We start from the raw sequence: 26,627 nt of genomic DNA on the forward strand, positions 1-26,627 counted from the left end.
CTAGCCTCAGACTAGCCTGCTAGCCCTCGGCCCCGCCCCTCGCGCGCTCTCATTGGCCCGCTCTTGGGGTGCCGAGGGAAGGGGCCCGCCTTTGGAAGCAGGGCAGCACCGCTGAGAGGGTTGCTTGTAGTAGCAGTAGCCGCCTGGACTCGTGGGGACAGCAAAAGTGAGTCGAATGCGGGATAAAAACCGCGCCCTTTCCTGTGGTGTCCTTTGGTGTCACCTTCCCTTCCACTCACCCCACCTGCCTCCTTCCCTTTGGTGCCGGGTGCGCCAGGCATGGGCAAACTTGGGCCCTCCAGGTGTTTTGGACTTCAACTGCCATCATTCCTCACATCCTCAGGCCCCTTCTTTTCCCCCCTCAGCCGCTTAAGTCTGTGAGGAATGATGGCAGTTGAAGTCCAAAACACCTGGAGGGCCCAAGTTTGCCCATGCCTGTTCTACACTATGGAATTAATCCAGTTTGGTTCCGCTTTAACTGCCATGGAGTCCTGGGAGGTGTCGTTTGGTGTCACTCCCAGGCAGAGAAGTAGAACTGCAGTTCTCATGCTTGCATAGCTTTGAGTTCAAGTGGTGTCAAACTACATTAATTCCACTGTGTAGATGCAGTCTGGGTGGATGCAACTTAACTGTTTTCTTTCTTTTTCCTCTCTCTTGTAGATTACTCATCCTCCCTTCCGATCTCTCCCCCCTCTTCTGTTCCATTTTCATATGAGTCATAATCAGTTCTCTTTTCTTTTTTGGGTGGGGTCCAGTGGCGTCACGAGCCTCCCACGCGCCAAAGGGCTCCTTCTTCTCCCTTTCCACTGGGGATGAGCATCCTGCGAGGGAATGGATGCAAATTGGGGAGGGATGCATCTACGCTGAAGAATTAATGCAGTTTTGACACCACTTTGACTGAAATCCTGAGAGTTGTCTATTTCCAGGGCCTTCTCTGCCAAAGGGTGCTTGGGGCCTCACTAAATTATAACTCCCAGGGCTCTATAGCATGGAACTGTCAGTTAAAGTGGTGTCAAACTATGTTAATTCTACATGGTTTGCAAAGGCATTATGCTGTGTGTGTTAACTGGAAAATGAAGTGCATGAAGAAGATTGACTGAGCCCGCAAAGACCTGAGAATTGATTTGATATTGTTTCTGTTTCTGCTGCTGCAGAACCAGTTTGGACAAGTTTTCAATGCTGACTGAGTCCTGTTGGTGTAGAGAGCAGTGTACTCAGAGAGAGGCCTTGCTATTTTGAGGCCTGTTTGCTGCTGAGAAAATAGGGAGAAGAACCAGGACTGTATTTTTCTCTGAAGCAGATTTGTGGACTGAGAAAGGACTATTTATGACTGTAGACTGTTGTGATCAGAGGGATCATTGTAAATACTACTGTTTTTGATTTCATGGAATCAGTAAAGTTCCTGTGTTTTTGTTCCGCAAACCTGAGTGGCATGCTATTGTTCTGCGGGTGACTCTGGATCGTGGGCACACATAAGAGCTTCCATTTATCATCATCAATCTGTAAAAGACCAGGCATGGGTAAACTAAGGCCGGATGTGAGTCCCCTGGGTGCTTACCTCAGGCCCTCCTTATTTTCCTTGTCCTCTTGGCATAAGGATATCTGGCCCACTTCATCCTTATGCCAAAAAGATGAGGGAGGCACGCAGCAGCTGAGAGCCTTCTGGAGCGCTCTCAGTCACTGTGTGTCTCGCCCTCCTGGTATAAGGACAATGCAAGCAGCCCCATCCTTATGCCAGGAAGATGGCTCAAAGAAGGCACGCAGCGGCTGAGAGCACTCTTGGCCACCACCTGTCTTGCTCTCCTCCTGACATAATGCCAAGAGAACAGCCTGAGAATCGGGAACGAGGATTGGGGCAGTCACCACGTGTCTTGCCTTTTTTCCAGCATAAGGACAGGGTATGCAGCCCCATCCTTATGCTGGGAGAACAACCTGAGGATGACTGGTTCCCTGCCCTTTCCTGGCCCTCACCACCCAGTGTGTGCCTGGCCCCCCTCCCTCCTGGCCAGGCCCGCAATGAGGCCCCAAGACAAAAAAGCCCATACCTGTTGTAGACACAACCTCAGCCATTCATAAAATATTCTCACTTCTTTGGAGGTTTTAAAGCAGAGGCCAGATGGCCATTTGTCAGGACTGCTTTGAGTCTGTTAACAATCTTAACAGATTAGAGAGATGATTGGCCAAAATGAACAAAACAAAGTTCATCAGGGACAAATGCAAGATAATTTACTTAGGCAGAAAAAATGAAATGCACAGATACAGAATGGGGGATGCTTGGCTCGACAGCAGTACATGTGAAAAAGGTCTTGGAGTTCTTGTGGACAACAAGTTAAACATGAGCCAACAATGCGATGTGGCAGCAAAAAAGCCAATGGGATTTTGACCTGCATAAATAAGGGGTATAGTGTCTAGATCCAGGGAAGCTACCCCTCTATTCTGCCTTGGTCAGACCACACCTGGAATACTGTGTCCAATTCTGGACACCGCAGTTTAAGGGAGATGTTGACAAGCTGGAATGTGTCCAAAGGAGAGTGACTAAAATGATCAAGGGTCTGGAGAACAAGTCCTATGAGGAGTGGCTTACAGAGCTGGGCATGTTTGGCCTGCAGAAGAGAAGGCTGAGAAGAGACATGATGCCATGTATAAATATGTGAGGGGAAGTCATAGGGAGGAGTGAGCAAGCTTGTTTGCTGCTGCCCTGGAGACGAGGACACAGAACAATGGCTTCAAACTGCAGGAAAGCAGATTCTATGTGAACATTAGGAAGAAATTCCCAACTGTGAGAGCTGTTCAGAGTGGAACTCTCTGCCCCAGAGTGTGGTGGAGGCTCCTTCTTTGGAGGCTTTTAAACAGGCTGGATGGCCATCTTTCAGTGGTGCTTTGCGATTTTCCTGCTTGGTAGGGGGTTGAGCTGGATGGCCCATGTGGTCTCTTCCAACTCTTATGATTCTATGAGTGGGTTGGACTGGATGGCCTTCCAACTCTATGTTTCTATGAATCTATGAAAAGAATGGAGAAATAATAGGAATGAGAAACATCATCTTCCCTTCTTCTAATTCTTTCCGCTGCTTGGATTAACCACCTTCTTGGTATCTTGAATAAATAGGGATATATACATAGATATACTTTCTGGGGTTTCCATAGGCGGATTTGTTTGAAAGACTATGCAGACAAATGAGTCATGGTTCAAACTGGGATCCATAATGCAAGTGCTGTAGTAATTAGCATCCTCCATGCTTTCACTTTACAGTTATTCATCCAACTACTTGGAATCATATAGTTCAATCCCAGAATTCATGGGAGATATGTCCCCAGACTTCATGTGGATATACATAATTATGGATAATAGAAAACCCTATCAAAATGAATGACCTCTGGTCCAGAATGTCATATAATCAAATGCCAGGAAAGGACATATTTTGTCAGATGTGGATAAATGAAACCGTACTGTATATTATTTATTTATCTTGTCCTTGTCTAGACAGGGCCAGATCTTCTTCTTATTCTAACAATATCATTATGAAGTAGGTTTTCATTAATATTTATAAAATGTATATCATATCTTTCCTCTGAAGAGCTTAGGGCAGTGTATGTGTATCTTGCTCTGTGTTTTATGCTCACAACGACCCTATGAGATTGTGGGGCCAAAGGAGAACAAACTAATACAAGCTCTTCATGTGATCTTTGTTACTGAGTTGGTTTGGCTCCCAGTCCATTTGCATGGCATCATTACAGTGTGAGGCCAGGGTGAGGGGCTGGATTTATGAATGCAGCGAAAGAAGATGGCTTTGAAATGTGGGTTGTGAATTTAGAGAACCTTTATAAATTTCACATTTGTTTTCATTTGTGCTGGAAAGGCTAAATGAAATCCATATGTCCTACCCTCTCAATTTTTGCTAAGCCATACTCACAGTAGCCATTTAACAACATTAGCTAAGTGCTTCTCTATAGCTTCTCCATTGTTGAACTCTGCTTTGCATAGTATACATAAATCATTTAATATAATATATAATACTATACAATATGCAATGGTCCTGACCTAAATACTTCAAAAACACCAGATCAAGGAAGCTAAGCAGGATCAGCCCTGGTTATTACTTGGATGGGAATACTAGATGATGTGCACTATATTTCAAATCATGTCTGAATTTAGAAGCAAAGCAGGGCTATCTTTAGTTAGTACTTGTATGGGGACCGCCAATGAATATCAGGTGCTTTAGGCTATATTTCAGAGGAAGGAACTGGCAAAACTATCTCTGAGTGTTCTTTGCCTAAGAAAACCTTATGAAATTCATGCCATACGTTTACAGGTGACTTGAAGGCACATACACACATAATAGGAACAACATTATTACTAAACAGCATTGACTTGAGGCCCATCTGCAGCTGATGCAAAGAACTGCTACTTGATATGGCTGCAGATCTTGCAGAGTAGGAATAATATTTAGGCTACATCAAGGTTGCTTTCCAGATATTGCTCTGCAACATCCTACATTCCTCCTATTCACTGTGCTGGGAAAAAATGTTGGGATTTGTAGTCCAGTATCACCTGGTTGACCCAATCTCCAACCCTGGATTAGATTCCGAAATGGACTTCAGGTGGCTCAAAAATTGTGAAAATATGTGGAAAGCTGCCTGGCCCAGCAAATAGTCAAGCCTACATCAGGGGAGGGTAACATAGGTTGCCCAAGGCATATCTTTTTGTGACAGTAACCCATTGAAAACTGGCTCAGGATGCTCCTTTCCAGCAAAATGATTGAATAAGCAATGGGGCCCCGTTGTACTGCTTGACTTGACAAAACTGTTGTTTTCTTTTACAAAGCAGAAGTGAGTTGCATTTAGTTCTGGGGGGAATTTGCTTGTCATAATATTTGGCAGTCTGTGAGGCTCTTAGAGAATTCCAGCACAGCCAGTTTTCCCCTAGCTGCATTGACCCTTTAATGCAGATCAAAGCCAGACAGCAAACTCTCACAAAAGCATGTGAAAGAAAGCCCTTAATGCACATCAGTGCTCTGTGGTTTGTGTCATCACCATCTAGGCCTCAAACTGATTCCAGGATTTCATACATAATCATCTACACAGTAATACTACTTTCTTTAGTACTGCTTGAAACTGCATTAAATGGACAGTGTAGATGGAGGTCAGGTCTGTAGATGCCATCTGTCAGCTTATGACAGGCAAGCCCGTGAATTTCTTAAGATTCTCTTAAGCAAGGAATACTAGAGGTGGTTTGCCAATTCCTTTCTGCAAAATACCGCCTACAGCACTTGTTATTTGTTGGCAGTCTTTCAGCCCTTATTTCAAGATCTATGTTCTGGAATTCAAGGTGTCTCACCCAGCTAAGGGTTTCCTCTTTCTTTTGCTTGGCTTCATACTTTTTGGTTCACTGTGCCACACTTTGGAATTGCCTCCCATAGCATTTTTGGGCTCAATCCCTGGTTGCTTTTAAATCTCAGTTGAAAACTTTTTAGTTTCCAAAGCTTTGGAAATTTTAATGTGATGCTTCATAGCTTTGGAAATTTTGATTACCGGTTCATGTATTGCTCAGTTTGCTTTGTATTTTGGTAGGGGTTTTTTTGGATTGCACCTGGATGATTTTTAAAAATTGTATGTTAAAATTTTGTGATTTTTTATTCCTCTTTCCCTCTGTTTATGCATGCACATATGTATATAGCACCCACTGCATTCGTCTGTTTTACTAAAAATTGTTATGTACATTTGACAGTACTTCATAAATAAAGAATAACAACAACAATGGTCTTCCATCCAAGTACTGACTGCTTTGTTGGTTTTCAAATAGAAGGTCAGATGAGGAAACATAGAAGGTTGTTTTTTAAAGATCTGTAATTCCTTTTTGAGAGATAGAAAATTGGATTCTGATATGCCATTCAATCCCCTTGCCATCTGCTTGTACACCAGGAAAAATCATAAAAATGTTTCATGTTGCTTTTGAAGTTTTTCAGATTAACAAGAAGAGAGATCCTAACTTCTTTGTCCCTAATTGGTCCTGTCTCCTATGCATGTACTAATTTCCTTGTTCACACTACGTTTCACGCACTAATGAGAACTTCATTTGAATTCCAGGAATTGCATTGGATTCAAAATGCATGTGTTCCTGAATACCCTTTGCAAGCTGTGTAGCAAAATCTCCTTATATTTGTTCCAGTAATACTTCACATAAAGTCTCCTTTATCAGCTTTTCTCTGGTTTAAAAATAAATAAATTGCTGTTGTGGCTCACAGGGTTTTTGTTCAAAAGGATTACTCCTTCTACAGAGAATGTGTGGTTGGCATTTTTCTTAGAAGAGGATGTTGTATTTTTTAAATTTATTGCCTGGGTAACCATCGGGGTGTGGAAAACAAGATTTAAAGGGTGAGTATGCTTCCTTGGAAAGTGGAAAGACTCATTTTATTCTTTCACCTTAATATAATTCTCACTGGCCTCTGTCCTTTAAAATGAAATAAGGTTTATTACATTTTTTAAAAAAGGTTTAGCTTCATTGTTAGGCAATAGGTAACTTAAAATGCATTGGGATATGTGCATTTCCCTAGCCTAGCCAGTCCAAGAACTGGAAGCATCCCTAACAGTGGATCCAGAGAAGCTTAGAATATTCATGAAGTTGGGTGTCCCAGCGACATTTCTCTCTATAAAAGTCAATGTTTATGTATATGTATGTTTGATCCACAGGCTCATACATGGAGTGATGGATCTGGATCAAACTTGGTACACATATCCTTCATGGCGGTCCAACAAAAAATAGTGGCGGGATTTTTGGGGGGGGGGGGGGTCTGATAGAGGATGATGGGAGTTATAGTATAACATGCACTTTTATGGATTGTAGACGACTTAATAATAATAATAATATAATAATAATAATAATAATAATAATAATAATAATAATAATAATACACCTTATTTATAATCCGCCCTATCTCCCCAGGGGGATTTGGCGTTTTCCAGCAATGTAACAATTGGCAAATATTCAATGCCAAAACAAGAAAGTATTTAAAAAAATCAAATACAATAAGACAATTTAAAACTATATAAGACTGACCAAAGAATAACAAAATTAAAACATAAATAAATACAGTAAAACATATCCAACACATTTAACCACATGATAAAATCTTATAGGTTAAGCTAGAAAAGGCAATTAAAATTTGGAATGGTTTACAGTTTTCAACGTCTGAGGTGAGATTCTTCAGACTCATTAATAGAAATACTATCAAACACTAATTGTATAGATATGGGATACAAAAACATTCATTTTGGGATACTGACACTTCAAATAATCATAAAAGTGATACTGGCCTATCAGGCTGTCAAACAGTACAGAGGTGTAAAAACAATAAATCTGCCGACTGAAAGTCATTTCCCTTCAAATCAGAAGCTTTGTTGAGGACTCTTGTTGCATGCCCACTTATGAAGTCGTATGTATCATCATTGCCTCTGTTCATAGCTCTGATATGGATTGGAATGTGTGACTATATCTCAGATCAGCTCTTTTTCTTTCCAATCTTATTAAAAATGTTGTTTTGTTTTGATTGAAATCCCTTTCTTATATTAGGCGATTGATGAAAGTCCATGAATGATGAAAGAAAGTTTAAAAACCCACTGCATTCTATACAACTGAGTATATTTTATATAGGAGCAGAGTTTAGAATAATTATTTTTTGGACTGCCCAGGATCTCCATAGGCCATGCTGATTAAGGGATTCTTGAAGTCCTAAAAAACAAAACCCAGCTTTTTTGTGTTTGATTTCTTCTTCTATCTATCTATATTAAAATGTAATGTTTGTTTGTAGGACCGAGTTAACAACAAAATGACTGGGCCAAATGACACCAAATTTGGCCACAAAACGCCTACCAACCCAACGAGTGACCAGCACTAACAAAAACACATAAAAACACAGAGCCAAGGACTTAAAACCTTCCCTCTGTCACCCTACAAACCCCAGAAGGCGAGAAGAAGACTCTTCAACAGCCCATGGCGCAAGGCTCTCTAGGAGCCATAGTCCGGCGGTGGACATTCCATGGGCAATGGAGTGGGGGGAGGCTTTTACTGCACCTGCACGATAAGCCCAGCGGAGGGAGAGCCAAAAATGCTACAAGACGACACATGGCCCTGCCACCCTCCTGCGCAAGGGAGAAAAAAAACCCCAAACAGCAGCCCCAACTCTTGTAAGAGGAGACTGCAGGGGAGGAAAGCCAGGTCTCTGTGCTGCCTGGCTTCCTCACTTTGGAGGAGCAGCAGGAAGCCGCTGCCCGGCGGAGGAGAAAAAACAGTGGTGCCGCGTCTGCAGAGGAAGCACCCGGTGGCCCGTCTTATGACACTCCGCAGTCGAGGCCTGGGAGAGAAAGGCAGCCTGGAGGGGAGGAGATCCCAGGAGGGAAGGAAAGGGGAGGGGAGCAGGAAGATGTGGGAAAGGGACGCCCGCCCGCCAGGCTGCTTCTCAGTCCTGGCCAGGTCCCCGTTGAGAAGGCCCTCAGTGAGAGGGCCCCGCTTGGGAAGCAGAGCTAGGTGGGAGGGATTCTGTGTTCGTATGCACCCCCCCCCCCCCATATACACACAAATCACTGTAAACACATATATTCACACACATACAAACATGGATGGGAGAAAACTCTTTTCTACTTGACCCAAGTATGAATGTTGCAATTGCCCACATTGATTACCATTGAATAGCCTTGCAGCTTCAAAGCCTGGCTTCTTCCTACCTGGGGGAATCTTTGGTTGAGAGGTGTTAGCTGGTCCTGATTGTTTCATTTCTGGAATTCCTCTGAATTCTGAGTGGTGTTCTTCATTTACTGTCCTGATTTTAGTTTTTTTTTTAATACTGCTAGCCAGACGTGTTCCAGAGTCGCCAAACCACTACTCTGTACTATTGAAGCTGACCAACCAAAGATTCCCCTAGGTACATGCTTTGAAGCAGCGAGGCTATTCATTGCAATTCAAATTGGCCAAAAAAAACATTCCCTAGAACGCAAGTTCCCAGCCTTCCAAGCAGCAAGCCAATTCCATTGTATTCCAGCTCACCAAACCAGGATTCTCATAAGAAGAAAACAGCCAGGCTTTGAGGCTGCAACACTATTCACTGCTATTACACCTGGCCAACAAAAGATTCCCATAAGCCACAGCAATGCGTGGCCGGGCACAACTAGTATGACTATAAATGACAGCTGTGTTTAGAGATGCAGGCCCATAGCCAGAAAAACATTTCGAGGGGGGGGGGGGTTTGAAACTTTTTTTAGCAAATCATGAAGAGTAGTTCCATAACAAAATAATTTAGAAATCAAGCTCCATCGATAAACTTCAGTGGACACTCAAGACAGATAAACTTCAGTGGACACTCATGGGGATTTGGTTAACCAGTTAAAATTCATGAGTAAACCAGGTTTTTTTTAAAACCTGAAAAAATTTCGGGGGGGGGGGGTTGAACCCCTACCCTCCTCCTGGCTACAGCCCTGTAGGGATGGCATGCAAATATCTTGTTGATATCCAGTAATTTTTCTTGTTTTGCTTATTCCTACTTTCTGTGATGGGATTTCAAGCCTTAAGACTGGCTCTGCGCTGTAGAATTAATGCAATTTAAGAACACTTTAACTCCCATGGCTCAATGCTATGAAATCCTGGGATTTATAGTTTGGTGAGGCACCAACCCTCTTTGACAGATAAAGCCAAAAACCTTGTAAAACTACAACTCCCATAATTCCATGGCAGTTAAAGCGATGTCAAACTGCAGATGCACCCTGTGTCTAGAAAAATAAATTGTCATATGTGAAGGAAGGAAGATTTCCACCTTTGTCACCTTTGCCTGATCATGGATGAATTTTCTTGCACTCCTCTGCAATCCCCTCATTCTCCCATTGTTCAGCTGGGTTTGGATTTCAGCCATCCAGAGAGCCTTTTTCAAAGGCTGGGAAGTGGGGAGATGATAAGAAGATTACTGCGACATTTCCTTCTGAGAACTAATGATAACTCAACCTGTAATAATGCTTGTAGTAAATTCTAGCTTTCTATTTGAAAAAAATAAAGGACACAAGACTTGCCATCACAATATCTGCTCTGTGTTTGAGGAAGTAGGTGTTCCTCTTGATGAGATAACAGCAGGGGTATTTGATGCTTTTCTTGGTCATTTTCAGACGTGTATCAGAACTCAAAATCATAACTGATGCATACCATGAAATAACAACAGTTTGCCAGTGAGCGTGAGCATTTCAGTATCCCCTTCACTTATGGGTAGCGTCATATCAGCTGGCACTGATGTGTTTTGTATTTCTCTTTTTCTTTTTGGAAAGCATGGCCACGGAACTGTCCTTGAACATCAACATCAAGGAACCACGATGGGACCAGAGCACCTTTGTAGGGAGAGCGAAGCATTTCTTCACGGTGACAGATCCCCGCAACCTCCTGCTCTCAAGCAGGACCTTGGAAGACGCTCGGAGGGTGATTGAAGATTACAGGTTCTCTTGTTAGTCTGGGATTGCTTTAGTTTTTGGCAGGGGGCACACCGACAATGAGGTAGATTTAAGCTCTGAGGAAACCCAAAGAATGTTCCAAGTATAGACAGACCCAAGTTACGAACAAGATAAGTTCTGTGGGTTTGTTTTTAAGTTGAATTTGTTTGTAAGTCAGAACAGATACATTTTAAAGTGTTATCTCCAGCCTAAATATATATATTATAGCTTTGGATAGCACAGGGAAGGCTTAACACTCTTGTGGCGTTTGTTTTGCCGTCTGTGCCCCTGTTCAGAATATTTCACCTCACTTTCTATCTCTGTGATAATTGGATTTTGAAAAGGTTGGCTTGTTGTGGAAACAAGGATTTGTGATAAAGCTTCAGCTGAGATATCTTTTCCCCGTGTTAACTCTTCCAGGAGTAAATTTCCCTTCCTGGGGTTAGATTTCTTCTACTTCCTGTTTTCTCATCCCTGTTGTAATTATGAGTTGTTTCTAAGTCAGATGTTTGTAGTTTGGAGATTGTCTGTACTTGATTTGGCCCTCAGTCTTCATATCTTTTCTCCAAAACTAGAGATCTATTATTGTTGTTGTTATTGTTATTATTATTATTATTATTATTATTATTATTATTATTATTATTATTATTATTATTATGTTCGTTATGTTTTTTGTACCTTACTTTTTCCCTCCACAAGAAGACTCAAAGTGGCTTCCCTTTTGCTAGTACAGCATTTGCCATGTTTTTGTATAGAGAAATAACAACACAGACCTTTCCACAACCATAACTGTATGGTGGCTAGAACCACTGAATAATTTGCAAAGCAGGAAGGATGAATGCCAAGATCAGCTTTAATATTCCAATTAGCCAGAAAGCTTACAGAAAGTTTACAGAAGATTTTATTTTGGGCGTAGTGCTGAATTCTTGCAGTAGTATGGTTTGGGCATAGCTGAAAGAGCATTGTGCCATCTATTCTGAATTGAATAATTCAGAACCTGCAAAAATAGCCAGCCGAACTTGTCCACAACAAAATACAGAGATATATTTGGAGGGTACAGTGGTCACTTGTCTGCACTACCTTTCCAGATATTTTGTTGCCATTAATGCCTGATCTCGTCCTGATTCAATGAATTTATTTATTTTTCTTCTCCAGTAACCTCCACAGTGTAACAATTCATTTCCCCAACTTACCTCCAAACTTTTGTGGTTTATTTCAGGATGGGAAAAGCATCACCAGGACTGACTGAAGACCAGCTGTGGCGAGCTAAATACATATATGACTCAGCCTTTCATCCAGATACTGGCGAGAAAATGATCCTGATTGGGCGAATGTCTGCCCAGGTGCCCATGAATATGACCATCACTGGATGCATGCTGACCTTCTACAGGCATGTAAAAACGCTAAAGATCCCCTCTTGTGCTTTGTCTCTGTTGTGTGGGAGTTAGGTGGTATGGTGTGTAACCCAAGCATTAAAGTAGATGCGATGACAGACCTTTGCTTCGATCATGTAATTTATTTTGTATTTCATTAAAAGTAGTGCTTTGGGAGTTCTGACTTGGACCATGCCATGTCGTTGGAGGAAGAGGGCTTAACCATGTCTTTTCAGTGATATGGCCAAGCTAACATAAGATGTAGAGTGAAGCTAAAATAAGAAGTCAAATATGCCTGTCTTTTGGCATTTTGATACATTTTGTGATATTCGCTTAATCTGTGTCCCCGTGCAATTAGTTTTGGACTATTGTTCACTTGCATGTGTGATATCTGTAAGTAAAAGCTGTGACCATGATAAACTATGTCTTCTACAGAATCCACAAAACCTCTAAATAGGCCCTTGTATTTATAATACCAAGCATGCCTATGCAAGTTCTTGCATATTTGCCAAACTGTGTGCAAACGTATTGTGTGTCTTCTAATGCCTGTAACCCATAAAACCTATGTGGGAAGTATGTATGTCTATAAACAAAAAAAATAGCCCATGAGAGTGTCTAGAAATCTGTCTACCAGAACAAGTACCAAGAATGTATGCTACTGATTTATGAACGTATGAAACCATAAGGCGTTCATTGAGCAGCTGTGTAGGTGGACTGAGAGAAGCACACAGGGAGAGAGCAATCTGTCTTTTTCTGATCTGATTCATACTTTGTCTGCCCAGTGATCTGTGTAAACTCTGATTATCTTTTTTCCTGCAGGACAACCCCAGCTGTGTTATTCTGGCAATGGGTGAACCAGTCTTTCAATGCCATTGTAAACTACACTAACAGGAGTGGAGATGCCCCCATCACCATCAAGTAAGGAGACTTAAGTTTGCCTGACACCACTGGCAATGAATGTAAATGTTTCTGTGGGGAATTGCACCAGACGGCAATGATGTTGACTAATCCATGTCATCAGATGGTTTCAGAAGTAATTTTACCAGGGAAGCAAGCCGTTAGACCAGTGGTTCCCAACCTTTGGGCCTCCAGGTGTTTTGCACTTCAGCTCCCACAGTTCCTAACAGCTGGTAAGCTGGCTGTAGGCCCAAAGGTTGTGAACCACTGCGTTAAGACCTAAAAACACTTTCTCCCTATATTGGAACTTGAAAGAAAATATTAAAGAATGAAGTACTTTTGTTCCGAGTCAGTCCAGCCAGTCAGCTACTCAGCCAGTCCCCATGTCCCCTCCCTCACTCCAGTGATATAAAACATGCAGAGCCCTTATTGGACTATTCTGAGGTTTTTCCTTTCGTATGAATTTTCCCCTAAAATATGTTTGCGTTACTGTTCAGCTTGAGGCTCCCAGCTCCTTCTATGTGGATGCAAATAGCTAAATTAGGTTCACTATCTTGGATAAAATCTGGAGCGAGATCAAGAACAGATTCACTACTCCATTGACTACTCCAGAAACCAAGTGATGTTTCACAGGTTGGAGTCAGAGCTGGGGTTAGAAAAAGAGCAGGGAAGACTTTCTCACCAGAGTTGCCTGCTTCCTTTGTAGCCAGCTGGGTACAGCCTACATCAGTGCAACCACGGGAGCCGTAGTAACAGCGTTGGGACTGAAGTCTCTCACCAAGGTAAGTGACCCATTGGTTTAGCTTGTTCTGGCACAGAATGGAATTATCCTTGGAGAAATCCTGTATGGCTTGATTCAATCATATCTGGGATGTTTGCCGAGATTAAGCCATCTTTCCCTATCCTGTTGGGCAGGGAATTATAGGAGTTGTAGTTTAACAGGCCTGCAGGATTGGAGAAATTACATGTTAGAAATAAAATCTTTGGTTACCACATTACTTGCCTATATTAATTATATATTATATATTAAATGTAATATTACTAATAATATTACTATATAATGATATAGTACAGCATAATAATTTAATGCTTATATTGTGCTATACTCATAATATATTGTATGTTCATTTGATTTGTAAGCCGCTCTGAGTCCCCTTCGGGGTGAGAAGAACGGGATATAAATGTAGTAAATAAATAAATAAATAAATAAATATTTCAGTTCATTTATTTATCATATCAGAAGCGAACTGAGGGTACAGTTGTAATGTATTTGAAAACACAAACAAAGTTAAAAATTTAGCATTATACTAAATATCCTTTGACCAGAAGGTGGCCACTTGGAGTGCCTCTGGTGTTGTTATAAGAAGGTCCTCCATTGTGCATGTGTCAGGGCTCAGACTGCATTGTAATAGATAGTCTATGATTTTCTCTTCTCCACACTCGCACGCCGTGGATTCCACTTTGTGGTCCTATTTCTTAAGGTTGGCTCTGCATCTCATGGTGCTGGAGTGCAGTCTGTTCAGTGCCTATTTCAGTAAGCATGCATGTATTGCTTCTGTGATGAACATTTTCAGTTTTGCACTTTTGATGTGGATGCTGCCATCCTGTGGTATTTACTCACAACATACATGGAGAGTTACTTTTCACAATTTCAGCAGTCAGCTCTTCTTTCATACATGAATGGGTCTCACATGGCAGAAAGAGTTTAATGGATGGTCCATTGTATCAGTACAAGGAATTGCAGTCAAAAGGAAAGGAAGAAACTTGTTCAAGTGTATACAGGGAAATAGTGCCAAAATTTAAAAAGAAAGCATTCCTCCTTACTTTGATCTTGGCATTATTTTGGAATGTAAGTCTGCTCTGCCAGCTTTTAAAGAGTGTGTCATTGGTCTTTCTTACCTCCTTTTCCTTGATAGCATTTGCCACCAATCATAGGACGCTATGTGCCTTTTGCAGCTGTGGCCGCCGCAAACTGCATCAATATTCCATTAATGAGGCAAAGGTAAGATGTGGGCTTCATGGAGGGTGTGCATAGTGAAACTCCTAATCATTTCTTTCATGTTGCATATTTTAATGAAGTGCACCACTGGGTTTCTGTCTTCACTCTCCTGTCCCTGGTATTCATCAGAGGTATTCATCAGTGATAATGTAATGAATCTACAATACTTGGTGCCAAATTAACACCTGCAAAGAAGGCTTTCACAAGAGGAAACAAAGTAAAACGTGACAAAACAATCTAAAATAAATTCATTGAAAAGAAATTATTTTAGCTGTTTAGTTGAAGGACTCTGGAGCTGCTCCAATGCATTTTGGGATCATCTCTAAAGCTGTTTGGCTCTCCACGATGCTGCTTGGGCAGAGGGCATCTTAGGGCTGCTGCCACAGCTGCATCACTGCCAGCAAGCAGCTCCCTCCCAGAGGCTTCTTGGTAGTGTTGCATTTCTGGTCATATGACTTGTTGCCAGAAATAGCATCACCAGAAATTTGTCGCTGCCAATAAGTAAGTGAATGGGAAGGAACTGTTTGCTGGGCGATGCAACAGTGGAATCTGATGGTGATGTGAACAGTGGTTCTGGCAAGAAACTGTGAAACTCTGGGATCACTTAGGAGCTTTCAGTCAGTATGTTCCATTGGCACAAGTTAATGGCTGGATGCAGTTGTTCTGCTGCAAATCCAGGTACATAGCAGCTGAGCGATGAGCCTATTTTGCCTGTACAGACATGGTCTCAGAACACACAAATGCTATATATGTGCACTTTTATGTTTGCAGAGTTTCTGTTTCTTTAAATCGTGCTTTCCAAAGCACAATGTAGCTTCACCATCTGTGATGATGTCTGAGCAGTATCTATCATTCTTCTGGTCCACATGGATGTGACCCTATACCACACAGTTTGTAATTGTCTTATTTTGAAGAGTCAACAGAGCTTTTTGATAGCAAAAGAAGGGAAAGGCTGAAAATTACAATAAAGAGTCGTATTTTCCCCCTCTTCCATTTCTGCAGGGAGCTAAAGTTTGGTATCCCCATTACAGACGAGAATGGGAATCGGCTGGGTGAATCGAAAAAGGCAGCTCAACAAGCAATTGTGCAGGTGGTGATATCTCGTATTGGGATGGCTGCACCCGCCATGGGTAAGTAGTTGCCATGATGGACATGAAACAAATATTCAAAATTCAAGGAATAGTCTATTGCTAATTTTACCAAATACGTTGTTTTGATGGGTGGGAGTAATGGATGATGAGAAGGTTTGAGACAAAATTTGAATTTGGAGTTTGAATGTAAACATTTTAACTCAAGGTTTGAAATCTGATTGCTTTATATTTGGCATGATGCCTTGATGGTTTTGATTTTTTGAAGATTCAACTCTGGAAACTCAAAAGCCATCAGTGAATAATCACAATTGCATGTTATTGGTTAGATGTCATAACATAAGAATTATAATTTCCTGCAGTTTATAAAATATACAATCAGGCTGAATACTATTGCATTTCATATGTCAAATTCTATTGAATATGTGCAGTATAACCCTCATATCTGCAAGGAATACATTCCCAGATTTTCCATGGATACACAAAACAGTGGACAATAGCAAATACTATTGAAATGAAGGACTTCCAGTTCAAGGATACCATAGAGTCATGCTGAAATGCCCAGGGACATTTTTGTCAGATAAATGAAACCATGTACAGGCAGTCCCCACGTTACGAACAAGATAGGTTCTGTAGATTTGTTCTTAAGTTGAATGTGTTGGTAAGTCAGAACAGGTACTGTACATTGTAAGTATAACTCCAGCCCGGGGCGGGGGGGGGGGGGCGGTTGTGGCTGTAAAGAATTTACAGCCACAACCAATGACACCTCATGCTCTGCAGGCTAATGAGCTGAATACTCAACTTTTAGTATCCTGTTTGATTTTTGGATGCTTTGCTATATTTTAATGGTAGTTTTCCATAACATCTATCAGATGGGAGAAAGGGTGGCAATGCATGGCAATGCACATTGCCCCGGTGCCCTTTTCCCCCATCATATGGGGAAAAGGGGAGAAAAGTGCTTTTGGTGCTTCTGATCCGTTTTGGGAGGAATGTGGGTGGGGCCTGTCATGCATTGTGTGATGGTGCACGGCAGGCCCCATCCTTACCACAAATAAAAGTGGCAAAATGGGGCTAAAATGCTCCACATGAAGAGGTCCAATGAGTTGTTTTTAAGTTGGGTGTTTGTAATTTGGGGACTGCTTATATATCGGTCCTGCAGATACTGGATTTATACTGAATTTAGATGTCAGACAACCTTTCAGGAAATCAGAGTTCTTTGGAAACTTTTGGAAGCTCTTAAGGAAGAGCAAAAAAAGGATAGTGTTCTCACTACAGTCTGCCTTCTTGTAGCTATAAAGGATGAGTATGTTTTAGGGCACAATTTTACTTAGCTCACAGTGATCAGTAATGAATAGCAAACATTGTCTTGTGGGAAGTGAATGAGAAGCATACTTCAGAGCAGTGGTTCTCAACCTGTGGGTCCCCAGGTAAACTGGCGGGGTTTTTTGGAGTTGTAGGCCAACACACCTGTGGATCCACAGGTTGAGAACCACTGCTCTAGCATTTGTTCCTGAATGATCTGTGATATAAGGGGTTCAGTGGAAAACATGAGAAGTAAATCCTAGAGCAGTGGTTCTCAACGTGTAGGCCCGCAGATGTTTTGGCCTTCAACTCCTAGAAAGCCCAACAGCTGGTCAACTGGCTGGGATTTCTGGGAGTTGTAGGCCAAAACACTTGGGGACCCACAGGTTGAGAACCACAGCCCTAGAGGCAGCCAGAGAAATCAGTCTATTTGAATGAACTCACAAATCTCTCTGTTTCTTCTTTGGGAAGACACAGAATGAGTAGTTGCATCTATCACCATTTCTGTCTTCTTTCTGACAGCCATTCCTCCTGTGATCATGAATGCCCTAGAGAAGAGAGCATTTTTGAAGGTATTTTTTTCTTTGCATTTTAAATTCATAGTTGAAACCTCGATAGAGAAAATGTTGTGATTGTTTTCATTATGACCTTTCTTTTTGGCAGGGGTGAGGGTGAGGCAGGGATTTTTCTGCTTTGTTTCTCAGGGCTTCACACCCTGCAATATCTCTCTTTTCTGTTCCAATGCCAAAAGAATAATAGAATCATAGAGCTGGAATATACTGCAAGGGCCATCTAGTCCAACTCCTGTCATGTAGGAAAAGCACAATCAAAGCACCCCTGATTGATGGCCATCCAACCTCTGTTTAAAAGCCTATAAAGCAAAAGCCTCCGCCACACTCCCAAGGCAGAGAGTTCCACTGTTGAAAAAACTCTCTGGGTAAGGAAATTCTTCCTAATGTTCAGGTGGAATCTCCTTTCCTGTAATTTGAAACCATTGCTCTGAGTCTTAGTTTTCAGGGCAGCAGAAAACAAGCCTGCTCCCTCTTCTATTTGACATCCTTTTAGATATTTAAACATGGCTATTTCGTTTTCTCTCAGCATTCTCTTCTGCAGGCTAAACATACCCAAATAATAATAATAATAATAATAATAATAATAATAATAATAATAATAATAATAATAACAACAACAACAACAACAACTTTATACCCCGCTCCATCTCTAGTAACACAGTAAAATCACAATAGAATAACACATCTTACAAAAGTTTAAATAACGTAAAACATAGACAGTAATCCCAATCTGTGGTCAAGCACCATAGGTCATGGGCCATTTTAAGGGGAATGGAAATCTGAAAATGTATATTCTTCTGTGACTCGGGATGGGAATTACTAAAGGTAATAAAGTGCATGGAATGGCCAAGGCCTAGGTAAAACACATGGACAATCAATTATCAGTTATGAGAAGGCACCTGTGAACATCCAAGTTTTCAGATTCTTCTGGAGGGCATCCAGGATAGGAGCTAATTTAATCTCTTTTGGGACTCTTTAAGCCGCTCCTCATAGGGACCTTTGATCATTTTAGTTGTCCTCCTCCTGGACACTTTCGAGCTTGTCAATATCCCTCTTGAATTGCAGTGCTCAGAACTGGATACAGTATTCCAGATGAGGTTTGATAAAAACAGAATAGAGAGGCACCATTACTTCCTTTGATCTAGACACTATACTCCTTTTGATGCAGCCCAAAATCCCATTGGCTTTTTTAACTGCTGCATCACACTATTGGTTCATGTGCAACTAAGACTCTCAAGATCTTTTTCATATGTATTGTTGACAAGCCAGGTATCACCCATCCTGTATCTGTGCATCATCTTTTCTGCCTAAGTATAGTCCTACATTTCTTTTTGTTGGAATTCGTTTTGTTAATTTTGGCCCAACTCTCTAAACTCTTCAATTCTGCTCCTGTCTTCTGGAGTATTAGCTGTCCCTTCTAATTTGGTGTCATCTGTGAACTTGATAAAGAAATGAGTTACCAATTAGGAAGGGCAACTTATTTTCTTGTAAGGCTTATTCGCTATTCTGTTAGAACCAGTGGGTCAATGAATCTAGTAATGATGACAAAATAATTGAAGCTTTTGATGAAAGAGATCTTTCTTCCTGTTTCAGAAGCAGCATGAAAAGGCTGAACAAGTGTCATGTGTATTTCCTAGTATTAAAAACTATCAAGAGGGGACTTTGTCAGCTGGATAAAATTGCATATGTCTTTTTATGAATGTGATATGTACTCCAGGAAATGTTTTTTTAAAATCTGAACAAGTGTCAGATATGCCTGTGTAGGTTTTCCCAACTTCCCTTCTCGAATATATGGACAGTCAGTGTTATTTAATACTTCCCACGTTCTTTGATTTTATTTCTAATACGTTCTCTCTTCTTTCCAACATTAATTGTAGATAGTAACTTTGTCTGACCTACTTACCTCTTGGTGTGTTAGATTATAAACCTTGTCACCCCCAGCCAGCTTCCCATATTAGTTGGAGGTGGTAGCAGTCCACAATGAGGTTGCAGAAGGGTGGCGCAATGGGTTAAACCCTTGTGCTGGCTGGACTGCTGACCTGAAGGTTGCCGATTGCTGACCTGAAGGTTGCCGATTCCAATCTGTGAGACAGGGTGAGCTCCCATCTGTCAGCTCTAGCTTGCGGGGACATGAGAGAAGCCTCCCAGCAGGATGGTAACACTTCCAGGAGTCCCCTGGACAACTTCTCTGTAGACGGCCAATTCTCTCACACCAGAAGCGACTTGTAGTGTGTTCTGAAGTCACTTCTGACATGATTTTTAAAAATCCCAGATTATAAGGGCTTTATTTAGCAGAACCTTAAATCACCAGTAGGCAAAGTGTGGGTTTCAGGGTGAATGTCATGCCCAAATATGCTTTTGCATCACTTCACCCATTTGGGTTCTCTGGACTGCTCTTTATTTTTTAAATAAAGCTTGAACTCTCTCTTCTGCTAGCATTCAGAAGGGACAATCCATGTTTTAGTAGGTTGCAGGGCCTTGCTGTACTGTTTAACATTAAAAAAAACATCAAATTTTTCAAAACCTGGATTGTCTTTTCTCTGGATCCCTTAAAGGACATCTGAAAACCTAACCAACAGAAATTGATTTTGTAGAAGTGTACAAGGCACTGCAAGCACAGTTTATATCTGAAAATACCTAAACATCCCATTCTAATGTCAGATAAAAACCAAGATTTTTAAATTTAATTAAGCATGTATAGAACTGCAGCTTAGCATACTTTTACCTCTCAATACAGATTATCTTTGGCAGGGAAAGGATATAAACCCATTATCATTTGAACCCAAATGCTGCCACTGTGTTATTAAAATGAAATCCTGTTGTACCTTTCCTCTCAAATATTCTGTAGGTTGTGCCTCAGAAGGGCTTGTATATAGAACTCTTGTATACAAACAGCTGAAGCCCTGTAAGCTCAACATAGAAACCACAGCATTGGAAAACAATGTAGGTAATAATAAGGCTTATGGTCTTTTGTTTCTTTCAGCGATACCCCATGATGAATGCTCCTCTGCAGGTTGGATTGGTGGGCTTGTGGTATGTAAACTCTTTGTTCAAATTGGACTGTTGTGTATCAGATGGATAGCAGAGGCTATGTTAAGCTTTTTTCATTAGTAGACCCTAGAACTGGCTTAATAAGACTCACTGTTTAAAGGGCTGTACCAGTCAAAGTGTCAGAGCAGGGCTCAAATCTCAGTTTAGCCCCCAAAGCTTTCTCCATCTGTCAAGCCAACTTTGTGAGAATCCCCTGGGACTTCAGAAAGAATAGTGACTGTTCATACCATCTTATACCTTTTGGAGGATAGGTACATTGTAAATGTAATATATGACCATTTTTTGGAGTGAAACCAAGTTGCACTGGACTTGCAGAAGTAAACAGTGACATTTTGTGCTGATAAGATTGTGGGAAGCATGCATAAATGTACACCAACACAAACACACACTGATTGATTGGTATTTTATAATTTCTTACCTGCCTTTCAAGACAAGAGGCCAACTAACATAGTTTTTAAAAATGAAAGGCAATACAATTCACTGGCCAACGCACATTTTGGTGCCTCAAATAGTCTTGTTTATGTTCTGAATTTGGGCTCCAAATAACCACAGGAACAGGCCTAAAAACCAAGACACCAAGAGTTTGTTTTTTTTTGTTTTTTGCTGTGATATAGATGTTACTCTAGTTACATGATGATTGGTACCAGCATTCCTTGCTGATTCATTCTAAATACCCAATCATGGTATAAACCAATATATGTCCCAAATGCATTTTACTCATGTGACACTCACAAGTTCTGTTATAATTATAACAACATGATAATTTAGGAGGGTTTTTTTCCATCTTGATGTCTTTCTGATACTTTGGATCATCTTTCGTTATCCCTGGACATTGACCATGCTAGCTGGGATTAAAGGGACTTGTAGTCTAATACATTTGGAAGGCACTAGATTGGAGAATGTCATAGGTTACATGGTTCTATTCAGTGCTTTCCTCGAAAAATATCACCAAGGACCTCATCACACTAGAGCTTGGATCCACTTGAAATCTACTTTAAATCCACTTTAGGGAGGGGGCTTCAAACAGCTCAGCCAGACAGGTCCTGGGCCTCACCAAACTACAAAACCCAGAATTCTGCGGGAGGCAGAAACCGGTCTTAAAGTGGATTCATGCTCTAGTGTGATGAGGCACCAAGAAAGCCTTTTATTGTGAGGGAAGGTAGGAGGGAGGGAGCAAGCCTGAAAGATAGGGGCTGACATATCGTGCCATTCAGCATGTTGACATATTGTCAACATATTGTTCATTCAGCATGTTGACTGGATACCAGAAATGTGCCTTATGTGTGCCCACATCATAGAGAGGTATTGCACATAACTTGCTTCCCCTTGTAGTTGGGAACAAAAATAATTACCCCAAAGAATCATGAGCTAGCTAGGGAATAAATGACAGTCTGAAAACCCCTCTTCTGTCTCTGTCTCTCTTTCCTGCAGTTTGGTATTTGCTACACCCCTTTGTTGCGCTCTTTTTCCACAGAACAGGTAAGTGTTACTATGGTATACACATTGAAGTTAAAACCTTTGGTCCTTCCAAGTAGGGGGCTGGAAATCCAAAGAGTAGGATGTTCTTGGGACAAATCTCGTGTCTGGGATGTATTCTGGAAATGTCCTGTCCAGTAAGGCCGGTTAGTTTGTCCTCCAGGCTCAGTGCTTGGAACTTGGGACTATAACTTAATGGTAGTATGCAACTTTGCAAAATCAGAATGGCAAATAAAGAACAACACTCAGAAAATTCCAGATAGGAAATAATCAGGGCCAGCTAACACCTCCGAACAAAGGATTCCCCCAGGCAGGAAGCAGCCAGACCTTGAAGCTGAAAGGATATTCAGTACTAATCAAGGTGGCCAGTTGCAACATTTACACCTGCCTCAAACAGACAAGATTCTTTCTCCCAACCTGAACATTCCACAGATATATAAGCCCCACTTTCCTAGTTTCCAGCAGACCTCACAACATCTAAGGATGCCTACCATAGATGTGGGCGAAATGTCAGGAAAGAATGCTTCTGGAACATGGTCATACAGTTCCTACACAGCAACCTACAAATCCCAGGATTCCATAGCATTGAGCCATGGTATTTAAAGTGGCGTCAAACTGCATTACTTCTACAGCGTAGTGGCACCCCAGGTTTCATTATGAGAGTTAATATTCAAGGGTTATATTACTGATATATTTGTGATTATAATTATATTAGTGATCAGGTGATACAATATCCACATTTAAGTGGTGTCAAACTGTAGTAATTCCACAGTGTTGATGCATCCTCTGTTCTCAGATCCAATGCTTCAAATGGGAAACATTTTGGTACCTATGAAATAGCAGAATAGGGAAGCAGTGGTGAGGGATGATGATGATGATGTGTTTTTACATTTCTCTGCAGCTCAATGCGGGTGAGTCGCTTGGAACCTGAAATCCAAGCTCAGATCCGGGAGAAGAATCCTGGCGTTGAGGTTGTTTATTTCAATAAGGGGCTTTGAGAGAGGCTCTTTCATTCTTACTCTGGTATGCAGCAGAAGGGATGGCGAGAAGAAGAACCAGAGATCCGGTGCTCCCAAGAAGGAGAAAGTTACACGTTGAACTAGTATAATCCCTTGCAAATGCTGCTTTCTTATTGGCTGCCAAGTCTTGGCAGGTCTTACGTGTATGATAAAAGCCTTCCTGGATTCAGGGGAACCATAGAGTAGATTGTCATGTGTGAACAAAGTACAAACATTCCCTTCCTGACCCAGTTAGGTGTTAGGACCAAAGCAGTTAAGTGGTCTTAAGCAACCCTGAACCCCTATATTATGTGCAAATCCATTGTGGTGTGTTTGTGTGTGTATGTGTAGGATTTTTTTTAAGTCCATTGTGAAATAATGTCACAAAAGTAGTGATTCTGGGATCATTTTGGGAGACGAGAATCCATAGAACACCTTGAATCCTTTGGTTCCATTGTGGAAGGAAACATAATCTGCATTTCAGCTTATATCTTGTGTATTCAATGCTAAAGAAGATTCATATAGTATTCATATAGTATTTTTTGTTACAATCTCTCTTTATGTTATAATATGTGCTTAAGCATTTCTATATATTTTATTCCTTTTAACAGCAAGTGAAACATAACAAGAATGACATTTGACACAGCCTTAAAATTACCACGTATATATGAATGTGTGACCCTTAATTAAATATGTATATGAGACAGTACCCAGGGCCTTTAATGGAAGCAAGTGATCAATTATATTGAGAGAATATCTATGCAACAAGAGGAATAACTAAACTTCTAATAGAGATGTGGAATTTTCATCAAATCCACGTTCACAGCTGCTCAAGTGCTTGGAAGACAAAGCCAAAATCTGATATTGCTGTCATGTGTGTGGGTTGTCCTAAGCTTGACTACTTGATGACATCCTCATGAACCCAGGACACATCTACACTGAGCATTTAATTCTGTTTCAAACCAGTATTGAAGAAAATAGTTTCACTGTGCAGATGATTTCATAGGAAATCCTGGAACCAGTTTGAGGTTTTGATGATAATTACACAAACCACAGAGTACTGATGCACATTAAAACCTTCCTTTCACACAGTTTTGTGGGAGTTTGCTGTCCAGCTGCTACAGTTTGAGGCTAGCTTTGAACAATATTAAATGGCCAGTGTAGATGGGGATCAAGTCAAGGTGCATGTTATCCAAAGACCTCCAGTCAATGGGGAATTCTACCTCCAGTGAGGTAGAATTCCCCATTCATAACACTGAAAACAACACATCACTACAATTTTCTATCATTACACAGCATCCACAATTTGCTGCTTAAAACAACTGTCATATTACTTCATGACAGAGCCACCCCTATATATGGATATCACAAAGGCACATGGAAATCTGTGCGTTCAGATGTATTCCAAATATGCTCGTTGAAACCATAAAATTTCACATTGTGACACAAATGGTTCAGACTTATTGTGCAGCAAGCTTGTGTCCTTCTGCTCTTATTTTCACTATTATCACATCACATTATATATTAAAGCAGCACTGATACATTTTTAAAGGTCAAGGGGCAATTCAAAGTGATCGTATTCAAACTGAGGATCACTTCTTTTGGCTCTTAATATTGAAAATCTCTAATCTTGTCTTCTTCATTTGACTAGCAGTAGAACTTCCAGGTGCAGCATCTTTTGTGCTCTCCTCTCCCAAAATGAGAAATAAATTTGTTTTACTTAATTTATCTTTCTCTGTCATCACAGATGCCCAAGTTTCTAAGTACATACATTATTGTAACCTAAAGTGAAGACTTGATTGCTGTGGTGATCTAGCTGTCCTGCATATCATGTCACATATATATCAATCAGGTTTACAGTATAATTGACAATCTTTGGTGTATTTTGCTGCAATTGAATAATCAAGGTATATGCAAGTATCTTTTCTATATTGTGACAATATAGGACTTGGATCTCTCTAGTTGTTAACACAGGGGAAAATAACCTGTGTGGGAACTAATTTGATGCTTTGCTGCTAAACCATGACTCATGATCCAGTAAAGCAGTGGTTCTCAACCTGGGGTCCCCAGATGTTTTTGGCCTTCAACTCCCAGAAAGCCCAACAGCTGGTCAATTGGCTGGGAGTTGTACACCAAAAAACATCTGGGGACCCCAGGTTGAGAACCACTGCAGTAAAGAAAGTAACATGAAACTGAATAGGTTTGGGCAAAATTTCTCTTGTTGATTGTGATGCCTACATGGTAATCCTCTAGTTTTTGTCTGCTGTGTAGACACAATGAGTTGATACAAGGTATATTAGATCAACATGACTGAATCAAATGCACTGAATCAGCTCATCCATACACCCTTTTGGTATCTTAGGTCAGTGATGTCCCAAGCACTTGTTCGGGTGTTTTGAAAAATCAAAGGCAAAACAGTAGAGGAAAAGTACTTTCTTTGCTTGTGGTTTCACAGGATATGACTGATATGAGTTAACTTTCCTGCAATCCATGCTATTCTGTGTTCTGTGCAGTCTGGCATCAAACATCATTGCTAAAGTCCAGAACCTTTAGTTAAAGGTCACTTTGACCATTGAATTTAGCAGCAGCAGGGTCCAGAGGAATTATTTAACCTCAGCATTGCACACAAAAAAATAAATTGGAACTGACATTCATGGTGACACATCAAGGTAAAGAACATAACTGGTTCATGCTGGCTTCGCCAACGGTGGCTGAAGGTCAGTGGCTTAATCCTGTTTTTGATTCTTTTCATTTGTGGAGCAAGTCACTTACTTTAATCAGACAAAAACCCCAGTACGGTTTCTCTGTCTGGTTTCTTATAAATGTCATAGTTGTTGGAGGCTCATAGCTCTTTCAGAGGTCGTTATGTGCTCTTTATTATGTTTACTCTTAATGAGACCTCATCCAAGTCTTACAAGTCTCTTGATGGGTCATTTGAGTCTTTTTATTTTATTATGATGGGTATGTTTGAGGCTTATTTTACCAAACTTCAAGCACTATTTCTGTGCAGGAATCTGCACTGATTCCATGTCTTACCTCTTGTATAGCTTTAAATAAGGCAACTATTCCCAAATAAAGAGTATAATTCTTGTCTCTTGCACACAATGTCATTTCTTTCTTGGGTGGGCAGAACAAATGCCTTTATTGTTCTCTGGTTCATATAAACTTAAACTGGAAACACCTTGGATATAAACAGCCGCTATTAGTTAAAACCATCCCTAGCACAGTCGATTGCAATATCATTTAGGTCAGTGGTTCTCAACCTGTGGGACCCCAGATGTTTTGGCCTTCAGCTCGCAGAAATACTAACAGCTGATAAACTGGCTGGGATTTCTGGGAGTTGTAGGCCAAAACACCTGGGGACCCACAGATTGAGAAGCACTGATATAGGTAGCAGACCAAAAGAAAAGGAG

At 41.0% G+C, this 26,627-nt stretch overlaps 1 protein-coding gene across 3 annotated transcripts; it reads left to right on the forward strand.

Moving 5' to 3' along the window:
* The first annotated feature begins 9 nt into the window (after nt 1–9).
* sfxn3 (sideroflexin 3) lies at nt 10–26,305 on the forward strand. 3 transcript variants are annotated; one of them, XM_003224233.4, is made up of 11 exons: nt 10–166; nt 10,300–10,464; nt 11,678–11,848; nt 12,651–12,749; nt 13,435–13,510; nt 14,645–14,730; nt 15,730–15,857; nt 17,640–17,689; nt 20,673–20,722; nt 22,172–22,219; nt 23,118–26,305. In XM_003224233.4, exons 2-11 carry the CDS (start codon nt 10,301–10,303, stop codon nt 23,212–23,214), a joined length of 969 nt encoding a protein of 322 aa, XP_003224281.2. In that variant the 5' UTR covers nt 10–166; nt 10,300; the 3' UTR covers nt 23,215–26,305. The 3 variants fall into 3 exon arrangements, with proteins under 3 accessions (XP_003224281.2, XP_008114253.2, XP_008114254.2); XM_008116046.3 differs by lacking the exon at nt 10,300–10,464; XM_008116047.2 differs by lacking the exon at nt 10–166 and having other exon boundaries at nt 10,310–10,447.
* The last annotated feature ends 322 nt before the right edge of the window (nt 26,306–26,627 follow it).

Source organism: Anolis carolinensis, chromosome 3 (assembly GCF_035594765.1).
Source record: "Anolis carolinensis isolate JA03-04 chromosome 3, rAnoCar3.1.pri, whole genome shotgun sequence".
Lineage (NCBI taxonomy): Eukaryota > Metazoa > Chordata > Lepidosauria > Squamata > Dactyloidae > Anolis > Anolis carolinensis.